This window comes from Poecilia latipinna, unplaced genomic scaffold (assembly GCF_001443285.1).
Source record: "Poecilia latipinna isolate Pla-1442-1.1 unplaced genomic scaffold, P_latipinna-1.0 Scaffold2742, whole genome shotgun sequence".
In the NCBI taxonomy this organism is placed as follows: domain Eukaryota; kingdom Metazoa; phylum Chordata; class Actinopteri; order Cyprinodontiformes; family Poeciliidae; genus Poecilia; species Poecilia latipinna.
In genome coordinates, this window is record NW_015115358.1 from 48,767 (window position 1) to 74,612 (window position 25,846).

Consider the following 25,846-nt stretch of genomic DNA (forward strand, 5'->3'; position numbering starts at 1 on the left):
AATTTTTTTTAAAAAATATTTTTTAATTTTGGAAACCTTTGGGGAATTTAAAAAAAAAAAAAAAAAAAAAAAAATCGGTACAGAATAATTCAGGTTTAATCAGTCTAAGTACAATAGATGATCAGTTCCAGTCTGGATTGTGTGTATTGAAATCATATTCTTTGCTTGAATGGTGATAGGAGGCCATAAGTCAGATGACAATATTTAACATTGTTAATTGAAAAATGATGCCTTTTTGTTTAGGCCGAGTACAGAAAATACTGCAAGATAGACCATTTAAATGTCATTTCATTTCTTATGTGACCATGTGTTGTCAACTCAACAATCTGTCTCTAAAGTCACCTGTCAAATACAACACTAAAAAGAAAAAACTAGATCAAACTAAATATCAACTCCCTTCTGATTGAAAGAAAAGTCTCTAGGAGAGGTTTATGGAAAATTTCCCCCTTCAAATCAGAGGATCATTACAATAAATGTATTTTAATTATTCAGAAAAAGTACTATGAAGAGCAATTAGATAACAACCTGCAAGTCTTAGCTTTAAGAAACATTGTGGAGTCTAAATATCACAAGATCTCATAGCATGAACTCATTACACCCCTATTTTTTCACTTTTCATTTCTTCCAGTCACATTATAGTTGATAATCCAAGTCAGTAATAGACATGGTAAACTATTACACTGAACAATGCGGGTCAAAAGTTATTCCTTTGGTGTGGCCTAATTAGAGTATATTTTAGGTGGATGTGGTTCATCTCAGTTGTTCTTTATTTCAGTCACTAATCTGAATGGAAAAGAGGTTGTACGGTTGGTGTAAAATGACGGAAACCAGACACACGGAAAACAGCGAGCACTCCAGAAGTGTCTCTTGTATTTATATTCTCTCCAGCTGCGGAAGTCCAGTGCTGTCACCTAGCCACAACATTTTTCCTATGTGGGCGTACAGCACGGAAAAGAAAAGAGTGGTCAGTGACGGGGTCACTGAGGTAAGACGAATCGCTACCTTTAGGGAAAAAAAACCACGACATATTTGAGGGTTTGCTTTTTTGGGGGGAATGATGTGACCTGATAGTTTATGACAGTGGAGTTGAAGAGGTGGTCTATGGAAGGCCAAAAGTGCCACAATTCAGTAGACATATTTCTGTTTGCATAATTACTTAGACATCTCACAATAGTTTTTCAAATAAATAGATATTAATTAAGTGTCATTACTACTTATCAAATAAATCAATCAAACAAGAACAAGAACTTAAATTAAAATGTATTATGATCACTGTGACCTATCAATTTGTCTTCAACATGTGATTGGTTAGCCTGCCTAGCAACTCAACCTCCGACCAATCATGTTGACCAGAGCTGTGTTAGCCCAACTGACTGACAGATTAACTAAATATGACATGTACAGCAGCACGTCTTTGTGAAATTAAAAATTAAATGGCAAAAACAATTGCAAGTGCCTTTTGTAAATGAAACATATATTTCTTATATTGTGTAATTGATAACATATTTGGTGAATTAGGCATTTTCCTTCTAGCACGTTTGGCCCTCCATACAGACCGATTTTGTGGCTCTCACGTCATCGCTGCTGCTTTTCGCTTCGTCAGCAAAACTCCATTCAGTTTACCAGCGTCATTGCTTGAGGCTGCAGATGCTTACCAACCAACACAAATGGCAGATTAGCTTTAAACATGGTTTAAATCGTAACTTTCTAACAGTTATCAGTGTTATTTTATGTTTGGATGTAAGATGAACGCTTTCAATGTTGTGCTGCTTTGTTGCTGAATTTCTCAAGAATTTTGTCCTAGTTTTCTCCTCATGCTTGCATTTGTCACTTTATTTTCCCCTGAATGAAGGCATGGAAATCCAAACCAAAGAGGGAAAAACTCACTGTGTCTCTGAGCATTTGACAGTTTTGCAACAACATTCTGCTTTTCTCTTAGTTTTTAGTGCCTTTCAAATGACCAGCCGAATCGGTTCCACTTACTTATCGAGCACAAAGTACAGGTCAAAGGCGCCGTGACAGGAGCTCTCCTCCTCCTCCTCCTCTTCCTCCTCCAGCAGCTCTGGCTCCCCTCTTGCTGATGGAGAAGAGAGCAGAAATAATCCGACCAGAACCAGAACCGGACGCATGTTCAGCACAGTTCTCCAAACTTTTACTCCTTAGTCTTTTGCAGGAACACAAAAAAAGTTATGGTTTTTCCTCTCCGCTCTTACGGAAAGTTCGGCTAGTGGAAAAGAAAAGTCTTTCAGCTTAAAGCTCAGTGCATAACCACGACCAGTCCAGTGACAGTCTCAGATGGAGAGATGCTTTTTCTCAGATGCAGAAGAATTGCATTTTTTTCACCCCCTTCCCGCACATCCAAGAAAAACATCTAATGTCAGCTGACGAAATGATTTGTTTTTAAAAAGCAGTGTTCTGCCAAGGTCTCAGTTTGGAGGTGAAAAATGCCGAATGGGATCTGGGCTCTGCAGAGCGGTGGTGTTTGGCGCTGGAAGAAGTGGGAGCCCATGGGACAGACTCCACTGAAGTGGCCCAGGTTTCATGTTTCATCCTGAGGAGGAGAGACAGACGGGGGGGAAATGGGTTAAAATCCGATTTTGCACCTCCCTCATGGCTGACAGGAGACTTTTACCAGGGAATGGGATGTGTCGAACCAAACAATGCTCCAGAGTGATTATTACAATCCTTTATCAGCACAGGATCTTCATCAACACCTTTCTTTACACTAAATTAAGCTTAGCTGTTCATATAGCCTTTGATTTTCTTAGTACACTGCAAAAACACAAAAACCTAGAAAGTGTTTTTGGACTAGTTTTTGGTGCAAATAGTATACCTTAGCACACTTGAAATAAGACAACAAGGTAACTTTTCAGGAAGATTTAGGAGCTTGTTGTAAGTCAAAGATTCATTAATACTGAAGAAAAGGTTCTTGTTCCTGTAGAGTTACCTGTAAGTTTGTTTTGTCTTATTTCAAGTATGCTAAGATATTTACACAAAAAAACAAGACTTGCTAAGATTTTGTGTTTTTGCAGTGTAGAGCTATATTTCCGTGTTCTTGGAAATATAGCTTAATAAACAAAAGGCTGAAATAACTGAAATAGCACTTTTTGCAGAAAGGTTACCGTACAATAGGATTTTTGACTTTTATCAAGAAACCTCACACTAATAAGGAGAACTGTACATGTTTAGCTCACCTTTACGGTGTTTGATAAGTCAAACATCATAGATAATCTCACATATTTTCATGACCGTGGCTAAGGTGACATAAAAATATAAACTAATGCTAAAGAGTCAATTACTGGCTAAAAGAATTTTAAGGCAATCAGAAAATAAATACATGCAGATAAATGAATATTTAATTTCGTCCTGGTAGAAAGTGAAGCTTTGTCCCATTGGTGGGAAAAATTAGTTCTCCCAAACCCAAAGCACTTAGACTATTGTATTACACAACACGGTATTTAGAGGAAGCTAATGTTAAAGTGCTAAAGAGCTAACTTCAATTAAAATGATCTTTTCCCTTGAAAGACGATAAGCACCAATGTAATTTTGGTATTACAATTGACATGTTCTATAATGCACTGAGGTATTGTATTTATATCTACTGTCCATGTTTTATTTTGTTCCTGTAGGTTTCTTGTTTGAAATTCAGTTATTGCAAAAAATAAAAATAAAAATAATAATAAGTGAGGGAAAACATGAGAAGAAGAAACGAAACCTGAATAGAGCATGAATATAAATGTCTAACTACTTGAAGAATTATTAATAGTCAATAACCTAACCCTCAACACAGATGTCAAACTTTATTCTATTGAATGTTTTCAAAACAGCCAAGTAAATTAGAATTCATGGGGAAAAAAATAATTCAGTGGAAGACAAGAGTGCTAAACGTTTCCAAAGTTAGCAAATGCTAAGGAAGCTAAGAATGCTAAGTACACTAAATATTTTCACAGTTAGCAAAGCGCTGAAATGCTGAATAAAAAATTGGTTCAACTATTAGCAGATTAGCCTAAGTGCGCCCAGAACTGCTCTGTCCCAATCTGTTCTGCAGCTAATAGTGTTTTTTTCTAGGATTGCCTCTGTTAAACTCTAACCATCTTCAAGTTTTCTTGACCCTGTTGTGAAAAGCATCACCATAGCCTGATTCTGCCTCTGCCATGTTTCATGCCTCGGACGGTGTGCTCACACTGATATCTAAAACTAGTTTTCTTCCACAGTTTGTGTTTAGCATGTAGATCAGATCAGAATGTTGAGCTTTGGTTTCATCTGATCAGAGCTCCTTTTGCATGTGTCCTTATGGCTTTTCTTCTTGTGACTCTTCAATACTGTGCAAATGTGTGGAAGAGGCTAAACTCCAAAGGCAACATTAATGGCTTTCTCAAATCTTTTCTCCACTTAAATAAGAACAAGGCCAAATGGATTTTGTTTGACTCTTCCAGTATTTCATATAGTATTTCTCCCAGATTAGGTCTTTTGTACCCGCTCACCAATAAGGTGGGAAAAAATCTAAGACTCAACCTTGATTGTAGCTTAAAACTCCATAAACAGTTTGATTGTGTTGCTAAAACAAGCTTCTTTCAGCTCTCCCTGCTTTCTAAAGTTCAGGCACTCCTTGTTGTGATCTGGAGAAGGTCTGCCATGCCTGGTTAGCTCTTGGCTTGGTTACTGTAATGTTTTATAAGTTGCCATCAATCAGTCTGTAATTTTATATATATAAAAAAAAAATTCCCTTCTCACTCTCCGCGGGTGGTCTCTCTCTTTCATCCTCTGAGCTCGGGTCCTCTACCAGAGGCCTGGGAGCTTGAGGGTCCTCCAGTATCTTGGCTGTGCCTAGAACTGCACATTTCTGGACTGAGATGTCTGATGTTGTTCCTGGGATCTGTTTGAGCCACTGCTCCAGTTTGGGGGTGACTGCCCCGAGGGCCCCGAGGGCCCCGATGACCACAGGCACCACTGTGGTCTTCACCTTCCAGGCCTTCTCCAGTTCCACTCTTAGGCCCTGGTATTTCTCCAGTTTCTCCTTTTTCCTGATGTTGTGGTCACTTGGTATTGCTACATCCACAACAACGGCTTTCCTCTGTTCTTTATCCACCACAATGTCCGGTTGGTTTGCCATTACCATCTTGTCTGTCTGGATCTGGAAGTCCCACAGGATTTTAGCTCGGTCATTCTCCACCACCTTTGGGGGTGTTCCCCACTTCGATCTCCCCCCTTCGAGATATATATATATATATATATATATATATATATATTTTTTTTTTTCTTTTTAATTTCTTTTTACCTTCTTTTATCATGGTTTTATTTTTAACTAGCACTCATTCCGTTTTATTGCACCCTGCAATTATTTATTTTATAAAACACTTTCTTCAAGACATTGTTGGAAGGTGATGCATAAATAAAGTTTATTATTTTTAATTATTATCTCCAATAAACCTAACATGCATGTTTTGGACTGTAGCTGGGAACTAGTGTATTGGGAGAAATTCAATTTTGTTATTACCTGATTTATTTTCTGTCCACAGTTAATTTTATTTTCTTTTTCTTCTGAGAAATATTTGCTTGTAATGGAGCTTTAATCTGCTCCTGTTTAAGTCTTCACACAATCTCATGAAGTCGACTTCATACCCAACACCACCACAGTTGTCAACACTTTGTCCCCTACTTGACAAATTTATTGTTTACTCTTGAACCCAAGCTTAACATTGCTTAAACCTATATAACTTTAATTTTAAGACAAATGTAAAATTTTTACTGTAAAGCACCTCCAATTATTTTTGTGCATTAGTGGTGATGTACAAATAAACTTGCGTTGCCTTTGTGTTAGTGCCAATGGGTGCAAGAGTCTAGGAAATGTTTCGGACTGAATTAACTCTAAGTTGTATTTCGAACGTGTTTTTTGAAAGGAACCTTTTGTTTCTTCTTCACATTAAATTAAAATGAGGTACACAGTTATGAACCATTTTTATTGGGTCTCACCCTTGGAATTGATACAACCCAAGTAGGTCCACATGACGTGAAATTTAGGACAAACATCATTTTACATCCACAGTTACGACTTTACATGTGGAGACGTTAGATATTTAAAGTGATTATTTTTCAAACCTGGCATATCAAGCCCACAGCACAACAAAGGAAAAGCAAATGTCGAAGGCATATTACATCCACTTTCTCACTCACACATGCAGTAAGACTCACATTTACACAAGAATTACAATAGTTTTTCCACTTCCATTCATTTTGCGGTAATAGCCGTCATTACCCTACGTAAAACCGAACCTCTACATTGCAAAAAACAACAAGGTTTAAGTATTTTGAGAACTAGGAACAGCATACTCTGACCTACACTGTTCTCACAAACAAGCCCAGAATTCATTGCCAAGGGGAAACAGAGATCTCCACGCCACGAGGTTTACTGCTGGCCTCCCAGGTGCTTGTTTAAGATGCCCTTGGCCACCTCAAGGGCAGCTTCAGCCGCGGCGGGGATGTGGGGTGTGATTCCCACTCCCTCCCAGGCTGGCCCAGCTGAAGTCTCGGAGTGGACTGTGGGGATGCTGAGGAAGATGTTGCTCTCACCAACAGGGAAGACCTTTGGTGGGTGGGAACCCCCGGCAGTGGTCTCACCAATAATCATGGCGCGGCCTAGCTTTTTCATGATGTAAACGAACTCCTCCGCAGCGCTCGCCGTAGCCTTGCTGGTCAAAATGATGAGGCTTTTCTTGGAGCCATACCTTGCACCTGAAAGAATGGTTGAAATCAAGTTGGATAACTCTTAGTCAACTTCCTTCACTGTAGCAAAGGTATTTTTTTTTACAATAATGCTAATTGTCTTTTTATTACCAGTAAGTTCGTCCAGAGTTCGCAGCTCAGTTGTGGTTCCAGATGATCTGTCGTAGAGTTTATCTAGAAGAATCTCCTTGTCCCCATCGAAGAAGTAAGAGCAGAAACCCGCTATGGCTGTTGTCGGTCCACCAAGATTGTTCCTGCAAATCAACGAAAAAAACAAAACAACAAAAAGAACATTTTTGTTTCCGAACCTTTACATTTTTACGCATTCGAGAAAGGCAGGGTCCCACAGAAACTCAAAGAATAAGCTAAGTTTAGTTGTCTTTGTTGAGATGGCAATATACATCAATAGGTACAATTTACACATGAGCTAAAATAATTCAGAAAAGAAAACCCACCTGAGGTCGATGATCATAGCATTTGTGTTCACAACTTTGTTCCAGATGTGCTCCACAATAATCTGGGCAATCGGCTTGACTTCTTCAAAGTCTCCAAACATATCAAATCGGAGATAGCCAATGTTGTTTTCGAACACATCAGTGTGGAAGGAGATTTTGATCAGCTCAATGTACATCTCTGGAGAATATTCCTGCAAAACGAACACAGACAGACATTTGCATCACAAAAGACATCTCACATTAAAATATTTTTGAACTTACTTTCTGATGCTTCCAGATTGAAGCATCTGAAAGCATTTGTACAACTTAATGTACTCCATATTTAAAGAAAGTTCTCTTTAAGCCATCTTCAGTTGGAGATTACCCAAAGTTTGCTGTCTACCTTAAAAGAACCTTTGACAACATACCAATCAAACAATGAAAGAAAAAAATCAATTTACCATTGGTGGTAGGGCTGGGGTGTTGGTGGTGGTCTGCAGACTCTTGTCACCGGAAAGGGTCTTGAGGTCAGCTGACAGCTTTGTCTCCAGACTTTCTTTACAAACAATGCTGCTGAATTCTCCATTTGCCAAAAGCTCTCTCAGCTTTTCTGCAACATCTGCCCCGACACTCTGAAAGGCGTAATTGTTGGCAATCAAGATGGCTGATTCCTCAATGATGCTTGGAACTTGAACTCGGAGGTTGATAATCCTGATTGCAGTAGCAAGGGCATCTTCTGCACTCACTTCCACATCTGGGGTAACACCTGTCAGTTCCCAGGTTGAGCCTGTAATGGGGTTGATGGACTTTGCAGTAGGCAGCGTAACGTAGAAGTCGGTGTCGCCCACTTTCAGTTTATCGACTTTCACTGAGCCCCCAGCGGTCTTCTCACCAACAATGGTGGCTCTCTTCAGGTTCTGGAAGCAATAGGCAACATCTTCAGAGATGCCCTTTGTGTTTTTGCTAGTGAGTACAATCAGAGGCTTGGTCACACTGTATCTCTCTCCCAACAGTGTGGACATAGACATCAGCTTAGTGGTGGTGTTCGAGGGTCGGTCATATATGCTGTCAATGTGAATCACAGGCTCAACTTCGGTGAAGTAAGAGATTATGTAAGGGATGCCAGAGATGTCCCCACTACCGGTGTAGCGTAGGTCAAAGATCAGAGCTGAGGTGGGCAAGATTTTATTCCAGACAAGGTCTACAAGCAAAGCACCAACCTTCTCAGCAACCTCCTCCCCAATGATGTGATCAATTCTCAGATAGCCAATGTTACCTTCCAGGATGTCTAGCTTGATGGTTGACTGGAGAATAGTAATAAGCTGCTCAGGGGGCAGCGGAGGCATCTCCGGGTGAACCGCAGGAATATAGTTTGGCTCATAGGAGACCGTCAGCCGTGGATCACTCACGGTGGTTTGGACTCCATTGCTTAGGACGTCGGCCAGTAATTCACCATCTGGGATGTTGAGTACTTCAGTGTTGCTTGTGGCTGCTGCAATGTCCTCCTTCATCCCCACCAGCTTCTCTGGTGAGCAGTAGTTGTTCATGACGATTTTTGCCAAGTCTTCAATAAGGCTAGGTGGAAACGAAGCATGCAGAAAAGACACATTCCCCAAAAGCAGCAGAGATGCCACTAGAAAAAGAGTCTTTCCCATTTTTTTTTTGTCTGAGAAAAAGTAAGCGTATAGGAAAATTTGAAGCTGTCTCTAGTTCGGTCCTTTGACAAGTGGCACCGGTTTGGCTGTAAGGTTTCTGATAACATCTTTATAAGAGGATTTACTCCGCTATAAACTTTTAATCGCATTATCCTGAGTGTTTGCGGAAGAGAATAACAAACAAGCTATGTATGTGTAGTAACAAGGTGTTGGCAGGGATCTTGGTCTTTGCACAATATAGTCTGGACAGTTATTTAAGGCTGTCTGTGCCAGATAATCACCGTTTTATAACAGAAACATCTAGAAGGGTTCTAAGAGTGCCACAAACATTCATTGTTCCTTAGTAAGTCGTTTGATTGCCAAAATGCAATTTGAAATCATCTGTAATATTAACCTTTTAATGCGTTGAATGAGTTTTATTGCATGTTTAATATGAAAGCAGAAGAAGAAAAAAAACAACAACTAAACTTCAAGTACTGCAAGAACAATACCTGTAAGAAACAGGCAGCTAATCTGTTCCTAACCTTTAAATAACTAAAACAATTACTTCAGAGACATAAGCATTACTGTTTGATTCATTTTACACATTTATTTGCAGTAACATAGTTGAGTTGAGGTGAACAGGAACCACAGGTTTGCTTGGTAAGATCGCCCTCTTCTGGACATTGGAGCACAAAATAACTTTCCCTGAACAAAAGTAAAAACATTAACTTAACCAAGTTAACTCAGGAAATTACATTTAGCCAGTCAAACACTGGAGGCCCAACTACAGGCACTAATAACTAGAGGAATTCACATAACAAAAAGTAAATACATGAGCAAAAGTAAAAGGGAAAGCCTCCCAAAAACCAGAGGAACATGTCACTCTAACTCAATTATCACTAATATTAATTAGTGAAAAGTCTGGATAAATCATTAGCAGTTCTACATGTCAAATCAAATCAAACTAATTCATTTATATGTACATATATATTACATGCTTTTTTCGTAACTGATGATGACACCACATTTATTTTATTCATTTACTTTGGAATAATGTGGAACATTTCAGATTGACAAAAAGTTGGCACAAAGTGATGATTGCCACTGAAAATGTAATAAGCATATATAAACTGAAAAACAAACCAATAACTCACATAACCAGATTCTTAAAGTGGATGGGCAAATTTCACATACAAAGATGAAAATCCTTCTAATTTAACCACAATCTCAATCATAAAAAATCTTTTCAGGAGGACTCAAAACACAGATGCCATAAACCTCACAATAAGTACCAAAATTATTATTTTCCTATGGTTTTAAGCCAACTACCTCTTCTTATGCGCTTTATATTGCTGGAATTTATGCTCTTCTTTCCTTTTTGTGTTTTTATTTTACATACACGTCTTCAAGTATGTAATCTCATATGATAGGACATAATTGTCAATTTACAGTGCTGTTGGCCTGTGTTACTTATGCTTCATAACTGAATATTACAATAAAGTTATATAAACAGTAGACTTACAAAGGGTCCAACATGACAAGATCAGATCAAAGAACAAGCATAAATTTGACATTTATGATGCTGCCATAAACAAATGCCTTGAAAACATTATCTGATGATTCACATTAATTCTTGATATGAGGACATAGCAATATAGTAGTATTGTTAAGCATCATCCTTTGTCAATTAGTTTAGCAATAATCTACGGGAAATGCTTTCAAAATTAAAACTTCTGTCTATGTGTAATAAACGTCTTCTAAAAGTGGATACCTTTTTCATTGTTCTTGTTCTTTCTTCTTGAGCCTTGCTGCTATAATTGTCTGTGCTACTGAAAGAGCTTCAGTAACCTGGGTGGAAACATGTGGCTCCACTCCCAAAAAGCTCCACACTTTCCCAGTTGTGGGACTTAAAATAATCTGGTTGGGAATGGAGGCGTACAGTACACTGTCCCTAATCTGATAGGTCCCACTGGACAAAGACCCTCCGATTGTTGGCTCTCCAATAACAGTAGCTCGATTAAGGTCACTCATGGCGCGAGCAAATAATTCAGCTGGTGAGCCCGTCATATGACTTGTCAGGATGAAAAGGTCCTTTGAGGATCCATATCTTTGACCCCTAATGTGAGAAAATGTCATGACTTTAGTCAAGGTGTTGGTTGCACGGGCATAAATGGTGTAGAGATGCTGTGGTGGTTCAGCATCAAAGAAATACGTACAGAAGAGGGGAACCGCTGTGGAGTACCCACCAGTGTTGTACCTCATATCAATTATGAGGGCTTCGGTGTTCACCATCTTCTTCCACACTGAATTTAGGAGCTGTGGTCCAACTCCTTTTACCACTTCTATGTCCAGCATCATGTCAAAGCGCAGATAACCAATGTTACCTGGCAAAACCTCAGTTTTAAACAAAGATTCAGCTATGTATCCAAACTCTTCTGGTGAGGGCATCTTCGGGATGTCATGAGGTGACTCAGGTTCAACATCGCAGTGGAAGACGTGAATGCGGTGATCACCTGAGCTCTCCTGGAGATCAATTGTCATTTGAGATGCCAAAGATTCAAAGTCGACCACTGATCGATACAGCCCCTCCCTCCATTTAGTTAACAGCACCTGGCTTACATTTATTGCTACTTCTTCAATTGCATAGTGTTGCTCCAGCAGTTCCCCAACTCCTGCAATAAGGGTCCTGAGTCCCTTGTGAAACTCCATAACTTCATAAACACGGTCCAAAGCTTCCTCTGCCAGTACAATGGCATCAGGGACAACACCACCTCCCAGCCAGTATTCCCCATTGTTGTCTATAAAGTTTATAAAAGGGACGGTTATGGCAATGTCTGTCCCTTCTATCTCAAATGTCTTTGAGTGCATGAGGTTGCCAGATGTAATTTCTCCAACAACTGTGCCACAGCTTAAGGACTGTATCAGGTAAGCAAGCTCTTCTCCAGTGCTTGCAGTGTGGTAACTTGCTAGCACATAAACTCCATGTCTGGAGTTGTAAACTGGCCCTGTAGTCTTCGAAAGAGATTTGTGTTCTGTTGTTGTGTTCTTAATTCGGTCATTTATTGTGAAGAAGTTCGGTTTCTGGGAGCAGTCACACAGGTAAGACAGCATAAGTGTCAAAGAATTAGAGGATCCACGTGTGTTGTATCGTAGATCAATGATCAAGTTATCAGTGTCCTTGAGGGGTTCCCAAATCTTTTGAGCCATGAGCTTTTCCAGTTCAGGTACAGCAGAAGTCTCTGCTAACTCATCAAAACGAAGATACCCAGTATTACCTGGAAGAACTTCCACTTTGAACACTCTGTTAACGTATGCCTTTAATAATTCCGTATTATCTGGTATTGTATAAAGCTCATGGTCCTGTTCTATACCAGCATCATCATCTTGCATGTATCTGATAATTAATCGAGGATCTTCAGATGCAGTCTGGAGGTTCTGGTTGAGTCTAACAGCTAAGTCCTTCTCTGATCCTACAGATAATAAGTCTGTTGACTGCAAATGTTGCAGAAGTGTTGAAACTCTGTCACTGAAAGCATATGTATCTCTCATTATGTCCGAGATGATTTGCATAATCTTTGGGATGGCATACCTCAGAGCCAAAAGGGATTTGGCCTTTGAGACAGCTTTCTTTGCCATTACATTGATTGTTGGCGAAACACCACTTACTTCCCAGCTATGGCCTGTGATTGGATTAATGGATCTTGCCACGGGAACTGTTATGTAGAAGTCTGACTGAGCAATTCTGATCTTTTGGACTTTTACTGACCCACCCGCTGATCGTTCTCCCACTATAATGGCTCGCTTAAGTTTCTTTAGCGTGTATGCCACAGCCTCAGCAGCCCCCATTGTGCGCCTGCTTGTCAAAATAATTACATCCTTCTTCTTACCGTATCGTTTCCCTGGTATTGATGACATGGTCCACAACTCCTTGGTTGTATTTGAGGACCTGTCATATATTGTGTCAATATGAATGGGGGGCTCTGGATCTGAAAAATATGAGATTATCACTGGAACCCCAGAAAGTTCTCCACCTGTGTTGTACCTCAGATCGAAGATTAGCGAGGATGTCTGAGCCACCTTGTTCCAGACGTTGTCCCACAGTTGAGAGCCAGCCTTTGCTACCGTCTCTTGATCAATAATCTGATCTATGCGTAAATAGCCAGTGTTGTTTTCCAAAATATCCAACTTTAAAGAGTTTCTCACCAGCCGCCTCAGTTGATCTTTTGAGAGCGTCTGCAGTACTGGCGGCACAACAGGAACAGGATTAGCCTCATATGACACCGTCAGTCGTGGATCCCTCAGGGCTCCTTGAACTCCAGCTGTGAGCAAACTTGCGAGGGTCTTCTTGTCTGAAATCTGCAGGATTTCTCCACTGGTGATAACTTGTTGGATGGCTTCCTGCATCCCAAAAAGCTTCTCTGGAAGACAGTAGTTCTGCATAAGAATCTTTGCAATTTCTAATATGAGAGCTGGCTGGAAGGATGAGGTAACAGGTAGAGCTGATAGAAGTAGTATCCACAACAGGGGTGATGTCCGTTGGTTTGTCATGACTGAAGTCTCACGAGGATAAAAGATCTCAAGCGTCCTGTCAAGTGAGCTCTGTTAGTCTGTGTCCAGAGATAAAGTATTTTTTTAATGTTTTTTTTTTCCACAAAGACATACAGCATAAGAGGCTTTAGTCTCAAATAAACCCTTGATCTCATTATCTTTTGTGGTTCAGTCAGCACGCAAGAGATGACAGAATGGAAATTTTGTCTGGGTCATTCTATGGCTGACATAATTACATGATCTCTAAAAAATGCCACAAAATTTGATTTGGATGGGGGGAAAAATACCAGCCATCCTGGCATGGCAGCTGATATTAGTACAAGACCTTGATCCAGGAACATTTTCAGCTCAGACGAAATGCATCTATGTGGACCTTGTTTTCCAACACCACATGGTGTTCAGTTATTTTAAACCCCTTAACTTTTAATGCCCTTTCACGCCTTACATAATACAAGCCTGTCTGTGCCAACACCTTGGATGCTAATCATGACACAAAATTCTGTCAAATATTCTTTTGTGTGGACTTTGAGTTGGGCTCGTCATCTGAACAGGTAAGAGGACATATACGTTATCAGACTCAAGGTGCTTAACAAAAGAGATAAAGCAAGACGTCCTACATCAAGAAATAAGTGTTCAAGAATAAAAACAAAAAAGGGATGTTCCAATCTGGACGCCACATTTATTTTTTGCCTTTAAAGCAGTTTTAATCTATGCATGGATTATCTAAAGAGGTCACTACAGCTCAGAGATATTTTTTGTTATTTTTTTGACTCTCATGTGTTGAATTGGTTGTCTGAGATTAGAATTATTTAAGTAGACTTGCATGAACTAAAACAGTTGTCTGCCTCTTTATTTTCATAAAAGAGACTAGAAAATTAGCTCAGTGGTGAACCCAAAAACATATTTCACTGCTCTGGTCACTTCATAATATCCTTCAAGGACATTTAAATCTAGCCAAAATGACCTCCTTACTCATTCATGAGCTTTCTTGGAACCGTATGTGTGAGGGTTTTTTTTTTTTACATTGATCTTGAGATGTTAAGAGTCTGATCTGAATTTCTTGTCAATATTCTTCAATTATACATAACTATTTTTGCAAATAATGATATTCAAACAAATTTGAAATGATCCATGTTTAATCAATAATTCCTCATTTCTTTAAAACCAGATTTATTTACAACTGAGTGTCTCATAACTGTGGACATGTATTTTTATAGAATAACAATAGGATGCTTAAAACCTTCAGTATGAGAACAGCTTATGCATTGGCGTTTCCATTACCAATGTGTGCTAGACTTTGTCAATATTCTTCTACTGTCGAAAAAACACAATTTTGCAAATGCAGTGTTTCCATTAGATAACAAATGCTAATAAAATCACACTTGAATAAGTTTGTTCACATGTTAAGTCATTAAAAAACATGTCACGACATCATCCTCCAACTACTTCCTGGTGTCTTTTTCTTCTTGCTATGCACCAGTGGCAGCATCCAGTTGTTGGTCTTGTGACGTATGTGATGCAGAAAAAAAGTATTTCTATAGCAAATTTGCAGAATAAACCAATTTTGATACGGCTCGAAAAACCACCTCAGCACCAAAACGTTTTATTGAAAAACGAAGTTGCTGTTTTTTTTTTTAAATTGCCTTGTTTCCATTATGCAAATTTATTTTTTATATGGTAATTATATGGACAAAGGAGATGCAGCTACTGGCATTTTTGGGTTTTCTCTCTGGTGCTCTTCCTCCTGCTGAGAATGAGGTAGGAATAAAATGTTACCTGGACTCTATGCCTTCTTTTATGGGGAGTGTGACTTAAACCACATATTTCGTGAAGCCTGCTTCTGATTGGCCAGTTTGCACCTGGCGATGACTCTTTCCCTCAGAGCTTCTGATTCAGAACTTAGACTGATGGGCCTGTTTAGATGAGCAAAATGGCTTGGTTTGCATCTTACAGTATAAAAATCTAATTCCTGTGTAGAGGGCCTCCATGATTTTTAATTTTGATTTCATGGAATGTGTCCTTTCTCTTGGTGCTTTGCATACATTTAAATGGTGATGGCCTGGGTTCTGATGCTATTCTTAAACAAGATTAATTATGGGCCCCAAATACAGGATGTCCAAGTATTTGCACAATCATGTGTCCTTCCCACTTCTGATAAGCTGGTGTCACTGACTTTAAATGTTTACAAATCTAACAGTATGTGCAATAAAAACTGAAACAGAAACATTGGTGAAGGGCCACCCTTTGGAAATGACTCCAACAGTGGGAAATCCTGCAGGAGGTCATAGAAGAACATCCAAAGTACCTCCAGGAAACGAATCATAGTTAAACATGGGGTGGTGTAATTTTATTTTAATGTTGTTTACATTACCTTTTTTTTGTAAAAGTGGTGACATGAGAAGCAGGAAATGAGATTGAAGACTCATTACAAATTTAGAGGAATTTTGAAGCAAAACTGTATAATTTTATTGGTAAAATCGATTAGAGACAAGCATCAATCATCCATGTATAGCATAACTTATTCAAATACATGAAAGCAGTTATTTACAGGCTACTGATAAAGTTCATATTACTATTAAACACATTTCTATTTACCAGTTAATGTACAAATTGAGCTGTTATGATGCCTAAAAATCAGTTATTCACTTTATTATTGCTACTATAAGCTTTTACTGGAAGTTGATAAAAAAAACAGGATTCTTGTCAGATATTAAATACAACCTCAGATTAAACCCTACAAATGAGAACATGCTCATACCTCTGGAAACTTTTCACATTTTGACACATCAAAGCCACAAACTTTAATGTATTTTGAGATTTTTATGTTATAGACCACCATAAACTACATATTTAATAAATTGAGTCCACCTGTGTGAGATCTAATCTCAGTGTAAATCAATTTCTGCTTCTGGCCTCAGTGGTTTGTTAGAGAACAGGGAAGAAGCTTAGGTTCAAAATTTAAGGGTTAAGTTCCAGATTAAAGTCCTGAACTGTGAAACATGGCATAATTATCCTCTGGGGAGACTTTTTAGTCAACAGGGATGAGGATAGTATTGTTAACAAGTCTGAGATACTTAATGCAAAAAGTGTCTGTGTTTTGGTTTCCTGCAACTTGGTGTCATTTCAAATGCTAGAAAAATAATTACTTACCAATAATGATTTGTTATTTGAATTTAACAAAAAGGTAATGGCAAATGAAATCCAATGCTGAAAGTGCAATCCCTTAATTAAAGGAGTGTTGAAGACATTACAGTGGAAACCCATCTGTTTGAGGTTCAGTATTTGTGGATTTTTTTTGTAGAGATAATCAAAAAATATTCAAAACAAAATGTAGCTTGAGAGACTGATAAAGCTGCATGTCGACTATTTCAATGCTACTTTAGACGCTATTGTGTTGATAGAGAATACCTTACCATCCCTCTTAGGGTAAGCACAAGTCAACAGCTGCTTAACCTTCAATCTTTCTGGCATAAACTGTGTTTAAAACACAAAAAAATCCACCTCTTCCACCTGCTTTATCCCGACTCTTTTCCCACTACCTGCAACCGCACTCCGCCACCTTCATTTCCTCATAAAGGTATCTGATAGTGATGCGCCCGTTCTCTTTGTACATGACCGTTATGGGGTCCAGTTTTATGGGCACGCAGCAAGCCATGTTGGCCTTCTTGGGGTCCCTGAGGTTCAGCAGCGTCTGGATGATGGCGTGCCTCGACGGGGTGGACTCGTCCGTCAGCGGGTAGGAACACACCCCTCGGCACTCGAAGGCGTCGTACTCCGGGGGCGCCACGATCCAGCTGTTCCAGCCGATGTCTTTGAAGCTGACCCTGAGCGAGGTCCTGCGGCAGTACTCCCCGTCCGCCTTCCGTTTTGTTCGCCGCGGGCGCCGAACGCGGGGGGTCTCGCGCGGCGCTCGATGGCCTCTGTCCCAGTCGGCCCCCGTGTGAAGGAAAGGATCTTCCTCATGGAGGGCCATCTCTCTGAGCTCTTTCTGTCTCTCCCTCCTCCTGCTGTTAAAGTCATCTGAGAAGATTATTAAAGCAGCTGCGGAATCGTCTCCGACAGACGCGCTCATGTTCAGACAGCCCGCTCCCTCCTCTGCTCTGTCGCAGGCCTCCCTGTCCACCGCTACGTCGAGTGCTGTCGCGCCACGGCCCGACTCAGTCCCGCTTCGAATGGCTGCCGTCACATCAAACGTGGCCCACGTGCTCTGCGAGGCCGACACGTCTTCGCTGTCCAGCGGACGTGAAGACGAGGTGGAGTTGTCGCCGTTAGCTTCGTAGACTTTGACTGCGGCTTTGAAACTCTGCGACGTTACATTTGACCCGGTGTCTGGGAAGAAGAAGAGCTGCAGCTCAGCGGTGATGATCTGTTCGTGGCTCGGGATGCTGACGTTGAACTGCAGCCGGAACCTTGACTTAGGGCCGATTGTCATGACATCTATTAAAGATACCAAAAAAAGTGTATTTATTTTTTTATTTAGTCTGTACAAAAAATACTAAATGACATTGTGCATTTATTTTATTTATCAAACACATTTATTTACTTATTTAGATTTTTATAAAGAAACATATACAATAAAATGAACAAATTAATCTCTTTTTAAATAGACAAAAAATAATAAGCAAGACCATCTGAAAATATTTATTAATTTGTAGATTAAGCATGAAAATAAACAAGCAAGTCAATAAATATTTCAATTTTTATGTTGAACGATTTTTTCAATAATTTTATGTTGAATTTTTATTTTATTTTAATTTTAATTTTGTTTTAATTACTAAATGAGTAAATTAAGAAGGAAATTGGTGCCAAAGTATGAAACCAAATAAACTCTTAAGTAAATATTTAAGTATATATTTTTTTGCTTGTTTACAGAATTCCAAAGACAGCCATATACTTCTTTAATGTTTTGCATTTCTAAATAACCATTTCTCAATAAGTATTTCAGAAACCCAGAAATACTTATTTATTTGTATTATAGAGAAGTAAATAAATAAATATTCATTCCATTTATATTTATTTTGTACTCTTTGTAACTCTTTGTATTTTTACCATGTTAAAATTGTTTTAGGTGAGGCTTCTGACTTTTTTAAAACAAAGTTTATATCAATTGAGATTTGGTTCTAAAACATTTCTTAAACTTTTAAGTTGGTAACAAATTTAAAATGAAAAATATAAACAAAACAACGAAAAAACACTCCCAGCTCAATCCCACACTCCAGAATAACAGCTTCTCAGTTTGCAGCTTCCGTTGCCCCTTCACCTTTCACCTCCACTTATCCTTTTTTGACCTTACTTTGCAATTTACTTTCATTAATTTAACAAACTTCTTCCATGCCAGTATTTTCTCAGAGCAAATAATATTCTCCTAACTGTGTCTAGCAACAACAACAAAAAAAGACCAACAACAATGGTGACAATTCACTACATCTCCATTTTTCTGGTCTTGTTTGCATCACAGACGCAGAACGCGTCATCACTGTTGGTACCTTGGACGGCGAAGCTTCGTATGACATCAAACTGAGGGACCGCCGACCTGTTTGAGGAGTACTTGTTGTACAGCTCCACCATGAACTGAGAAGGTGAGATCTTCCGATCCTCCTGTGGAACGTCTGAAAGGTTGAGTTGCCTCAGGAAACCTTCCTTCATGCTTTCCAAAAAGTCCTCCATTTGTGACTCCTTGTCTTCTTCCTCCAATACATCCTCATACAGCTCCAAGCGGAGCCTCTCCAGATCTTCGCTTTGGGAGTTGTTACTGAGAGGCTTGCAGGTGCAGGAGGCGATGGAGACCACCAGAGTCACGCACATCTGGAGCAGGAAGGTCCCGGATATCTTCATTTTGATAAAAGAGTTTTAGCAGGCGACGACTTTGGCTTCTGAAGTGAGAGTTTGCGGTTGGAAAGTTTGAAAACAGCGTTCCCCGGCACAAGAATGACAGTCCTGTTATCCGCTCCCATGCTCCAAGAGTAAACAGAGGGCCTGGCGTCAACCGAAAAAAAAAGTATCTTGGCCTGCTTATCACCATCATTGATGCCTTTTTAAAGCTCCGTTATCTTCTGGAGGCTGTCTGCTAATGAAGACACTGTAAACACTCCACAGTGATAATGAGGGAAGCACTGGAAAATGTGAGGTTTTTGACAAGCGGACATTTCCACATAGAGCCTTTTTCCCAGCTTCATATTCACATCAACCAGAGAGAAATAGCTGGAGGAACATGGCACCTCATAACAAGTTCCAACTTCTTCTTCTGAAAAGTGTGTTGAAACACAGCAGACGGATCAGGGATTAAGATGATGAGAAGATTAAAACAGTTCAGGTTATAAACGGTATCTTGAGCCTCACAGACAAAAAGTCTAAAAATGAAAAGAGTACGACAGAAGCATAAACTAACTAACCAATACGGCTTTCCAGCTAGACTGACAGGGTGACAGTGAATATATTAATGGAAACGCACAAATTTTGCTTTTCAATAAAATGTGCTGGTGCTACGATGAAGTGTTTTTCTGGGGGTGCGGGGGCCCAAATCGTAATTGGTTAATTTAGCAAAACTGCTATGGAAACACTTTTTTCTACATCACACGAGACACATTATTACAGGAAGTAATTGGAGGATCAAGTTTTTTTAATGACTTATTGCATGAATTAACTTAATTACATTTATTATTTACACACAGAAACTGCAAAATAGTTTTTTTTTTTTAAATGTTAGCGTTATATTGACAAAGCTTTTTGCACACGTATCTAATGAAAACGCTGCTGTAGAACACATTCGTTTTAACATCTCATAGTAGGAGAAATGCATGCTACAGATAAAAACCTCATAAAAGATGGCCACCCAGGTCAACTGAGAACTCATTTCAGAGAAGAAACCAAAAGGCTCATTATAATTCATCAGAGCAGAAACATGAGAAAATGGGCAAAACTTTATGGCGCAAGAGTACACTGTTGATTCTACACCTTTGATCCCAATATACAGGTACTATTCAGATTGAATTATTTAAATGATTTATTCATTCTGATCAGATGAGACTATGACAAAACTTTTTGGCCTACATTTGTTTGACAGGCAAAACTAACTGTCCTCGCTTTGAAAACAACAACCTCAATGTTATCAGCAGTTATGGACTGTTGCACTATCAGCACATCGGATGGATTTATCAGTAGATGGAGGTTTTTGTGAAGGACGCCTCTCCCCTTACTCTTGTCACTTAGTACTTGGTTCATGCTGAGCTTTTTAAAAATGCTCCCAATGGGGCCTTTTCAAGATTTTTGTAAGTTCCCCTCTATGGAGTTATTCATTCGTGAAAGGAGACAACAAAATGCACTGGCACAAGTATAGTAATTACTGCAGGCATGGAGGAAAATTTAAGTGAAAAAAAAACAACAACATGAGAAATGCGGGTGGTGTCGTATGTCAACACCTCAGTGGAGTTGGCCCCTTCTTCAAATTAGACAAAATTGGTGTCAGTCAACTCGACTACGTTTGTGCAGCAAGCATTTTTGTTTGTGCTGCTTTGGCTTTGAAGATATTAATGAAAGTTTAAAGGTCAAAAGACCAATTTCACTGAGGTTTCACTGTAACAAGATTTGATTGTCTCCAATAATTATGTATTAGAAGGAGATTGTTATTGCAGTGAATATATTTAAATAAATTAACCTACAGATATTCAGATTTTTTTTATTATTTTAAAACAGACCCTTGTTTTATGTTTTTAATCTAAAATGATTTACAGATTATTTCCATTTAGAATTCAGGCTGCTACATTTCATTAAAAATATCTTGTATTTATTAGATTATTCTTGTTTTTGCATTTGAATGCAAAAGAACCACAAGAGATTAAATTTAGTGTCCCACACTATGCCGTGCTGTCTGTACTAATAAAGATTCACTCAACTCAGCATGCAGGGTGCTTAAAGCTAAACGTGAGTTTGACTTAGTTTTGATTACTTAGTTAATAATTACCTGACCAACTGGAGTGTTCATAAATAATTCAGTTTAATTCTGGGATACTAGAGAAGATCCTTAAATATATTAAATATTGACAATAATCTTGAAAGAACACAGTTGTGTATTGGGAAAAGAAGCGATACAGCAAATCACACCTTTGATTCCAATACTAATGAACTATTCAGAGTGGAAACACATCAAAAGCAATATGCACATTTAAAAAATTGCAAGAATTGATGTTTCACAAAACTCAATTAATTTTCCACATGTAGATCCACATTGCACAAGCTGTTTTTTTTAGTCTATTATATAAAACAATAGTGTGACTAGAGCTTCATGCTTTCTTTCAATGAATGGGCTTCAAGCTGGGGACATTGTGTAATTTGGGTTTATGATTTGTTTTAAATATAGTTTTAACAGATCTAAATTCACAAAAATATTTATATTTTCAAAAATCCCTAAAAAATATAGATAGGAATAAACTGCATACGCTTTGTTTCCAGATTCACACTGTAGTTCCAAACTGATTTGTTCAAATGAAAAAAACAATCACAATCCTCACTTAATTCATAATAGTATATTTAAAAAAAAAGATATTAGAATTATTAGCTTTACAGTCATCAATTTTATGTAACGTCAACATTTACCATTGACTGTATATACAAGTCAACCTTTTCTTCCATAAACTTACCATATAATCTGTTCAAGTATACACGCTACTGTAATACAATTTAATTACACTTTATAGTCACATACTTGTGAATACATACATTGGACATTTTAGTTATTGTTTAAAATCCATTATTATTTTACACATCAGTACCTGTACAAGTTTGTTTATGGGCTATATTTGAAAGGAAATCCGGAACAGGCGCACCAAGTTTTTCATTCCTTAGTTCACCGGCTTGCACAGCAGAGGGCAGCATCACACCGTTTTCCACCCCAGGACTCAGACGATGCAACCACATAAACATTAACATGCTTGAACAGTCAATGGAAGACCATCCTTTACACGAAAAACACGGAAACAATGCTATTGGAGCTGGTTTTAAGGAGATTGTGATGCATTATTCATGATAAAACAGCACCACGCCACAGAAATGACAACAGCTTAACTTGACACAAGTTGAGCATTCTGCAGCTTCAGTTTCTGATACTCTCCATAAGGTTGCAGCTTGTCAGCTTGACTAAAGGTTGAGTTCTTAAAATGAAAGATGAAAGCCAAGAGAGGAAAGCTGCTGAAATCCAGCTCGTCTTCAACCACACACAAATGGGTAACAGTGGAGTTTCCTGCACAGGGTCTTAAGTGACCCTTCAAAAACCCGGTCCACTTGAGTTAAGGCCTAAAGTTTGAGCTAAGACAAAATCACTTTGGATATTTTGGCCAAAAAAAGAACCCTCATCAACATCCAGGAAGCCAACAAAAAAGATTTGAACATGTTTTTGAAGGGAACCGCCTCAGCCTTTCTTTAAGGAATGTATAGATATAAATGAAATCAGAATAAGTGATAAACATTAGCTTTAAAAACTGTTAATAGAGCAGCATGCTTTAAGGCAACGTTCAGTCAGGTCAGAAAACAAACAAGAACAATTATGATAAAAAAAGAAAGGCCATTTCTCAGTTCTTCCCTCTGACGTGGTTTCCTGCACATTCAGCGTCAACAGTACAGACTTTCTCTCTGTTTTTCAATCATCACACTTCTTGGAGGACTGGGTGGTCCTATCGACAGCCGCACGTATCCACGGACATTCCAGGGTAGACCTTCAGAACCATGTTTCTATCCGGGTCCAGGAAGAGGACACTGAGGGAATTCATCTTGTCTGGAACGCAACATGGTTCCGGGATCCCTGGGACGATTCCTACAGCTCGGACGATACTCTGGATGGTGGCATGATTAGAGGGATGTGCCAACTAAAGGAATCAAGTGTAGAAAAAAGCAGCAATTAGCACTTAACTGAACAGCACAGAATTCCCAAAATAAGCATCTAAAATACACTATCACAGCTGGGGGCAAATCAAGGATCTGTCTTCTTCCTCTGTTCAGCAACAGGTCAACTCTTGGACTCAACTGGCATTACAAGAAGTTCTTAAGTCTTAAATACTTCCTGTTGATATAATCATCGCCACCCTACCACCCAACAGATAATTGCTTAAATAATAAACCTCTAGAGAGACTTTATCTTAAAGTTCCCATGACTTACTTTAGGTATGGGGAATCCACATGTCCCGGCACAGTAGTAGGCATCAAAAGACTTTGGTGCCAACACCCACTCACTCCAGCCAATATCAGTGAAGTCCACTCTGAGGTAGCGTCTGGAGCAAACCCTGGGCTCGCTCCACTGTCTCCTTCTCGCCTTTTTCATTGTCCGTTCATCAAAATTTAAAACCTGGGGCTTGTTCATGGCCTCACTGCCCACCTGACCATGCTTTCTCCCATTTTTGACTTCAGCTTTTGCTTTAGCTGGGAAGTACGTGTTTTGCCAGAGTTCATGGTTTTTCAAGGTGCTGAAATGAACCTCTGGAATGTCATTGGTTTCAATCTGGAGCTGTAGCTCTCTCCGGATCCTTGAAGCCGAAGTGGAGGCTGATGCATCGTCCCCGACAGGAAAAGGCCCGTACCTCTGAAGTGACAAGGCGACACTGTTTGGCTCGTCTATAGCTTGATCGTCAGCATATACCAGAATGTATGGCAGGTTGGCCGGAGACAGATGCTCATGGCTGAGCGGACCTCTCTGTTGAATCCCCACATCAACCTCCACAGTGATTACAAGCTCATTGACATCCTTGGCCTGTCTCACCACTGTGGTAACATCTCTGGTTTGCCAAGAGCCTTTCTTTAGAGACATAAGACTAATGTTTCCAAGAGGTATTGCAAAACCCAAATTTGAAGAAGATCCATAGAAAAGGAGCTGTGAGGAGGGCAAATGCCGGACTCCGATGGTTAGGTGACGAGGCTTTCTCAAATGCCATGGCCTCTGATGGTGACGGGGCCTCTTGTTAAGGAAGTGGAAAGAGGCAGAAAGGATGATCTCTGAGTTTTGAATTGAAGACAGATTGAACTGGAACAACTCTTTGCCGTGCAAAACTCCTGAAAGAAATGAAAAGGCAAATCAGCAGGATGGCAAGAAAATTCTCATCGACTTGAAAATCACATGTGACAGCTAGTGTTGGATTGATTACCGGTGTCGAAATAAAAAGGTAATGCTTTCAAAATTACTACATTTTTCTATAGCACCATTCATATGGTTTAAATACTTCTTAACGACCTGCCAGAAAAAGTCCCAGACTGACAGCTGTATCGAGTTAGAGAAAGAGCAAGGGATCGATTCATAAAGCACTGCTATTCTCCTACCTGTTACTTAGCACCGCCACCCAGCTAGCTAAAAAGACTAATCGACTTTTCCCTCAGAAAGAGACATTTGGCACTCTGGAGAAATTCCACCCCCCAAAAAACACACAGAGAGTCACGGTGCATAAACTAAAGGAGCATCCTCCACCCCTCTGAAAATCAAGACTAAGAACACATGTGTTTAGAGCTGCTTTTCAACCATAATAAATACATTGACCAACATATTTCCTGTGTGCCGATGATTTTAACTCTTGACAAGATTCAATGTCTGTTAGTGGTATTCACAATTGTTCAATGTATTTTGTGTTTTTATGTTTTTGTGATGTAAAGCTCTTTGAACTGCCTTGTTGCTGAAATGTGCTATACAAATGAACTTAATTGAGTGATGCAGGTTACATTTTATTTTTTAAGCAGCAGCAGGAATAATTGTTACTGTTTAAAAATCTGATAAAGATATATATATTTTGGTTTACATTATTGCTGTAATTGTAGTAGCAGTATTTTAACTTAAAGTTTATCACAAGGTGAGAATCTAACGGACCCATAGCTCACGACAGCTGATGCTGCTCTTTCTTAGCTGCTTTTTTCATTTGAGACAAAGAAACACAATCAAAAATCTCTTTTCACCTCAAACGGATATGCTCTTAATCAGATGCAAAACCTAAAATGAGCGCTTCCTGGAACCTGTTATCTGTTTTATCTCGTCCTTTGTCATCTCTTCTGACAGGTTTGCGGTAAATGAGAAACAGTAACCAGAGAAAAACCCCACTCACCACAACATGTTTCTCAACACATCTGAGCAGAGCGGCATGGAAAATATTAAGTGCTGCACGGTTAAGTGCTTGCCTTATGCATGACCAAAAACCTCATCCCTGATAGCTATACTCTTGAAGTTCAGCCTCGTCTCCCGCACTTCCACCACAGTCTGAAAGACAAACATTGGACCAGTCCAGTAGGTCTCTCGCAGGCATATGGAAGTGCTTATTGGAGAAAAAGTTATTCCTGAGGCTTTACTTTTTTTTTTTTGGTGTGCAGCCGGTGTCTGGCTGTGATAATAGGCGCTTGTCTAACACCTCGGCTGCTACATCTACTGAGGAGGTAACAGCATTTGACTCTTTAAGTCGCTCTGTTCAGTAAATCATAACGCAGTTGGAGCACTGAGGTGAAGACATGTAGCCCGAAGGGAGGCTGGTTACTGCTGTGAGATGG

General features: G+C 39.3%; 4 protein-coding genes across 5 annotated transcripts in view; all 4 read right to left on the reverse strand.

Annotated features, from left to right (window-relative positions):
• Nucleotides 1-2,888, reverse strand: part of LOC106938983 (anthrax toxin receptor 1-like) — a 42,808-nt gene extending 39,920 nt beyond the window's left edge. Inside the window, exon 1 of the mRNA XM_015021200.1 lies at nucleotides 1,984-2,888. Coding sequence (XP_014876686.1) covers nucleotides 1,984-2,129 — 146 coding nt within the window. The 5' untranslated portion in view covers nucleotides 2,130-2,888. The remainder of the gene's footprint in view (nucleotides 1-1,983) is intronic.
• A 3,055-nt stretch (nucleotides 2,889-5,943) lies between these two features.
• On the reverse strand, nucleotides 5,944-13,369 carry rbp3 (retinol binding protein 3). Of its 2 annotated transcripts, XM_015021202.1 has the most exons (5): nucleotides 10,617-13,369; nucleotides 7,619-7,871; nucleotides 7,179-7,369; nucleotides 6,835-6,977; nucleotides 5,944-6,732 (listed from the first exon to the last, which is right to left on the reverse strand). In XM_015021202.1, the coding sequence occupies exons 1-5, from the start codon at nucleotides 13,340-13,342 to the stop codon at nucleotides 6,407-6,409; spliced, it is 3,639 nt and encodes a 1,212-aa protein (XP_014876688.1). In that variant the 5' UTR covers nucleotides 13,343-13,369; the 3' UTR covers nucleotides 5,944-6,406. The 2 variants fall into 2 exon arrangements, with proteins under 2 accessions (XP_014876688.1, XP_014876687.1); XM_015021201.1 differs by lacking the exon at nucleotides 10,617-13,369 and having other exon boundaries at nucleotides 7,619-8,918.
• A 2,310-nt stretch (nucleotides 13,370-15,679) lies between these two features.
• Nucleotides 15,680-21,209, reverse strand: LOC106938982 (growth/differentiation factor 2). Its single transcript, XM_015021199.1, has 2 exons — nucleotides 18,829-21,209; nucleotides 15,680-17,779 (listed from the first exon to the last, which is right to left on the reverse strand). Exons 1-2 carry the CDS (start codon nucleotides 19,175-19,177, stop codon nucleotides 16,878-16,880), a joined length of 1,251 nt encoding a protein of 416 aa, XP_014876685.1. The 5' UTR covers nucleotides 19,178-21,209; the 3' UTR covers nucleotides 15,680-16,877.
• Nucleotides 21,210-21,849: 640 nt separating this feature from the next.
• LOC106938981 (growth/differentiation factor 10) lies at nucleotides 21,850-24,380 on the reverse strand (the record flags this gene model as incomplete). Its single annotated transcript, XM_015021198.1, has 2 exons — nucleotides 21,850-23,199; nucleotides 23,490-24,380. Coding segments are annotated over 2 exons (1,083 nt in total), but the record flags the coding sequence as incomplete, so codon positions are not given.
• Between the last annotated feature and the right edge of the window lie 1,466 nt (nucleotides 24,381-25,846).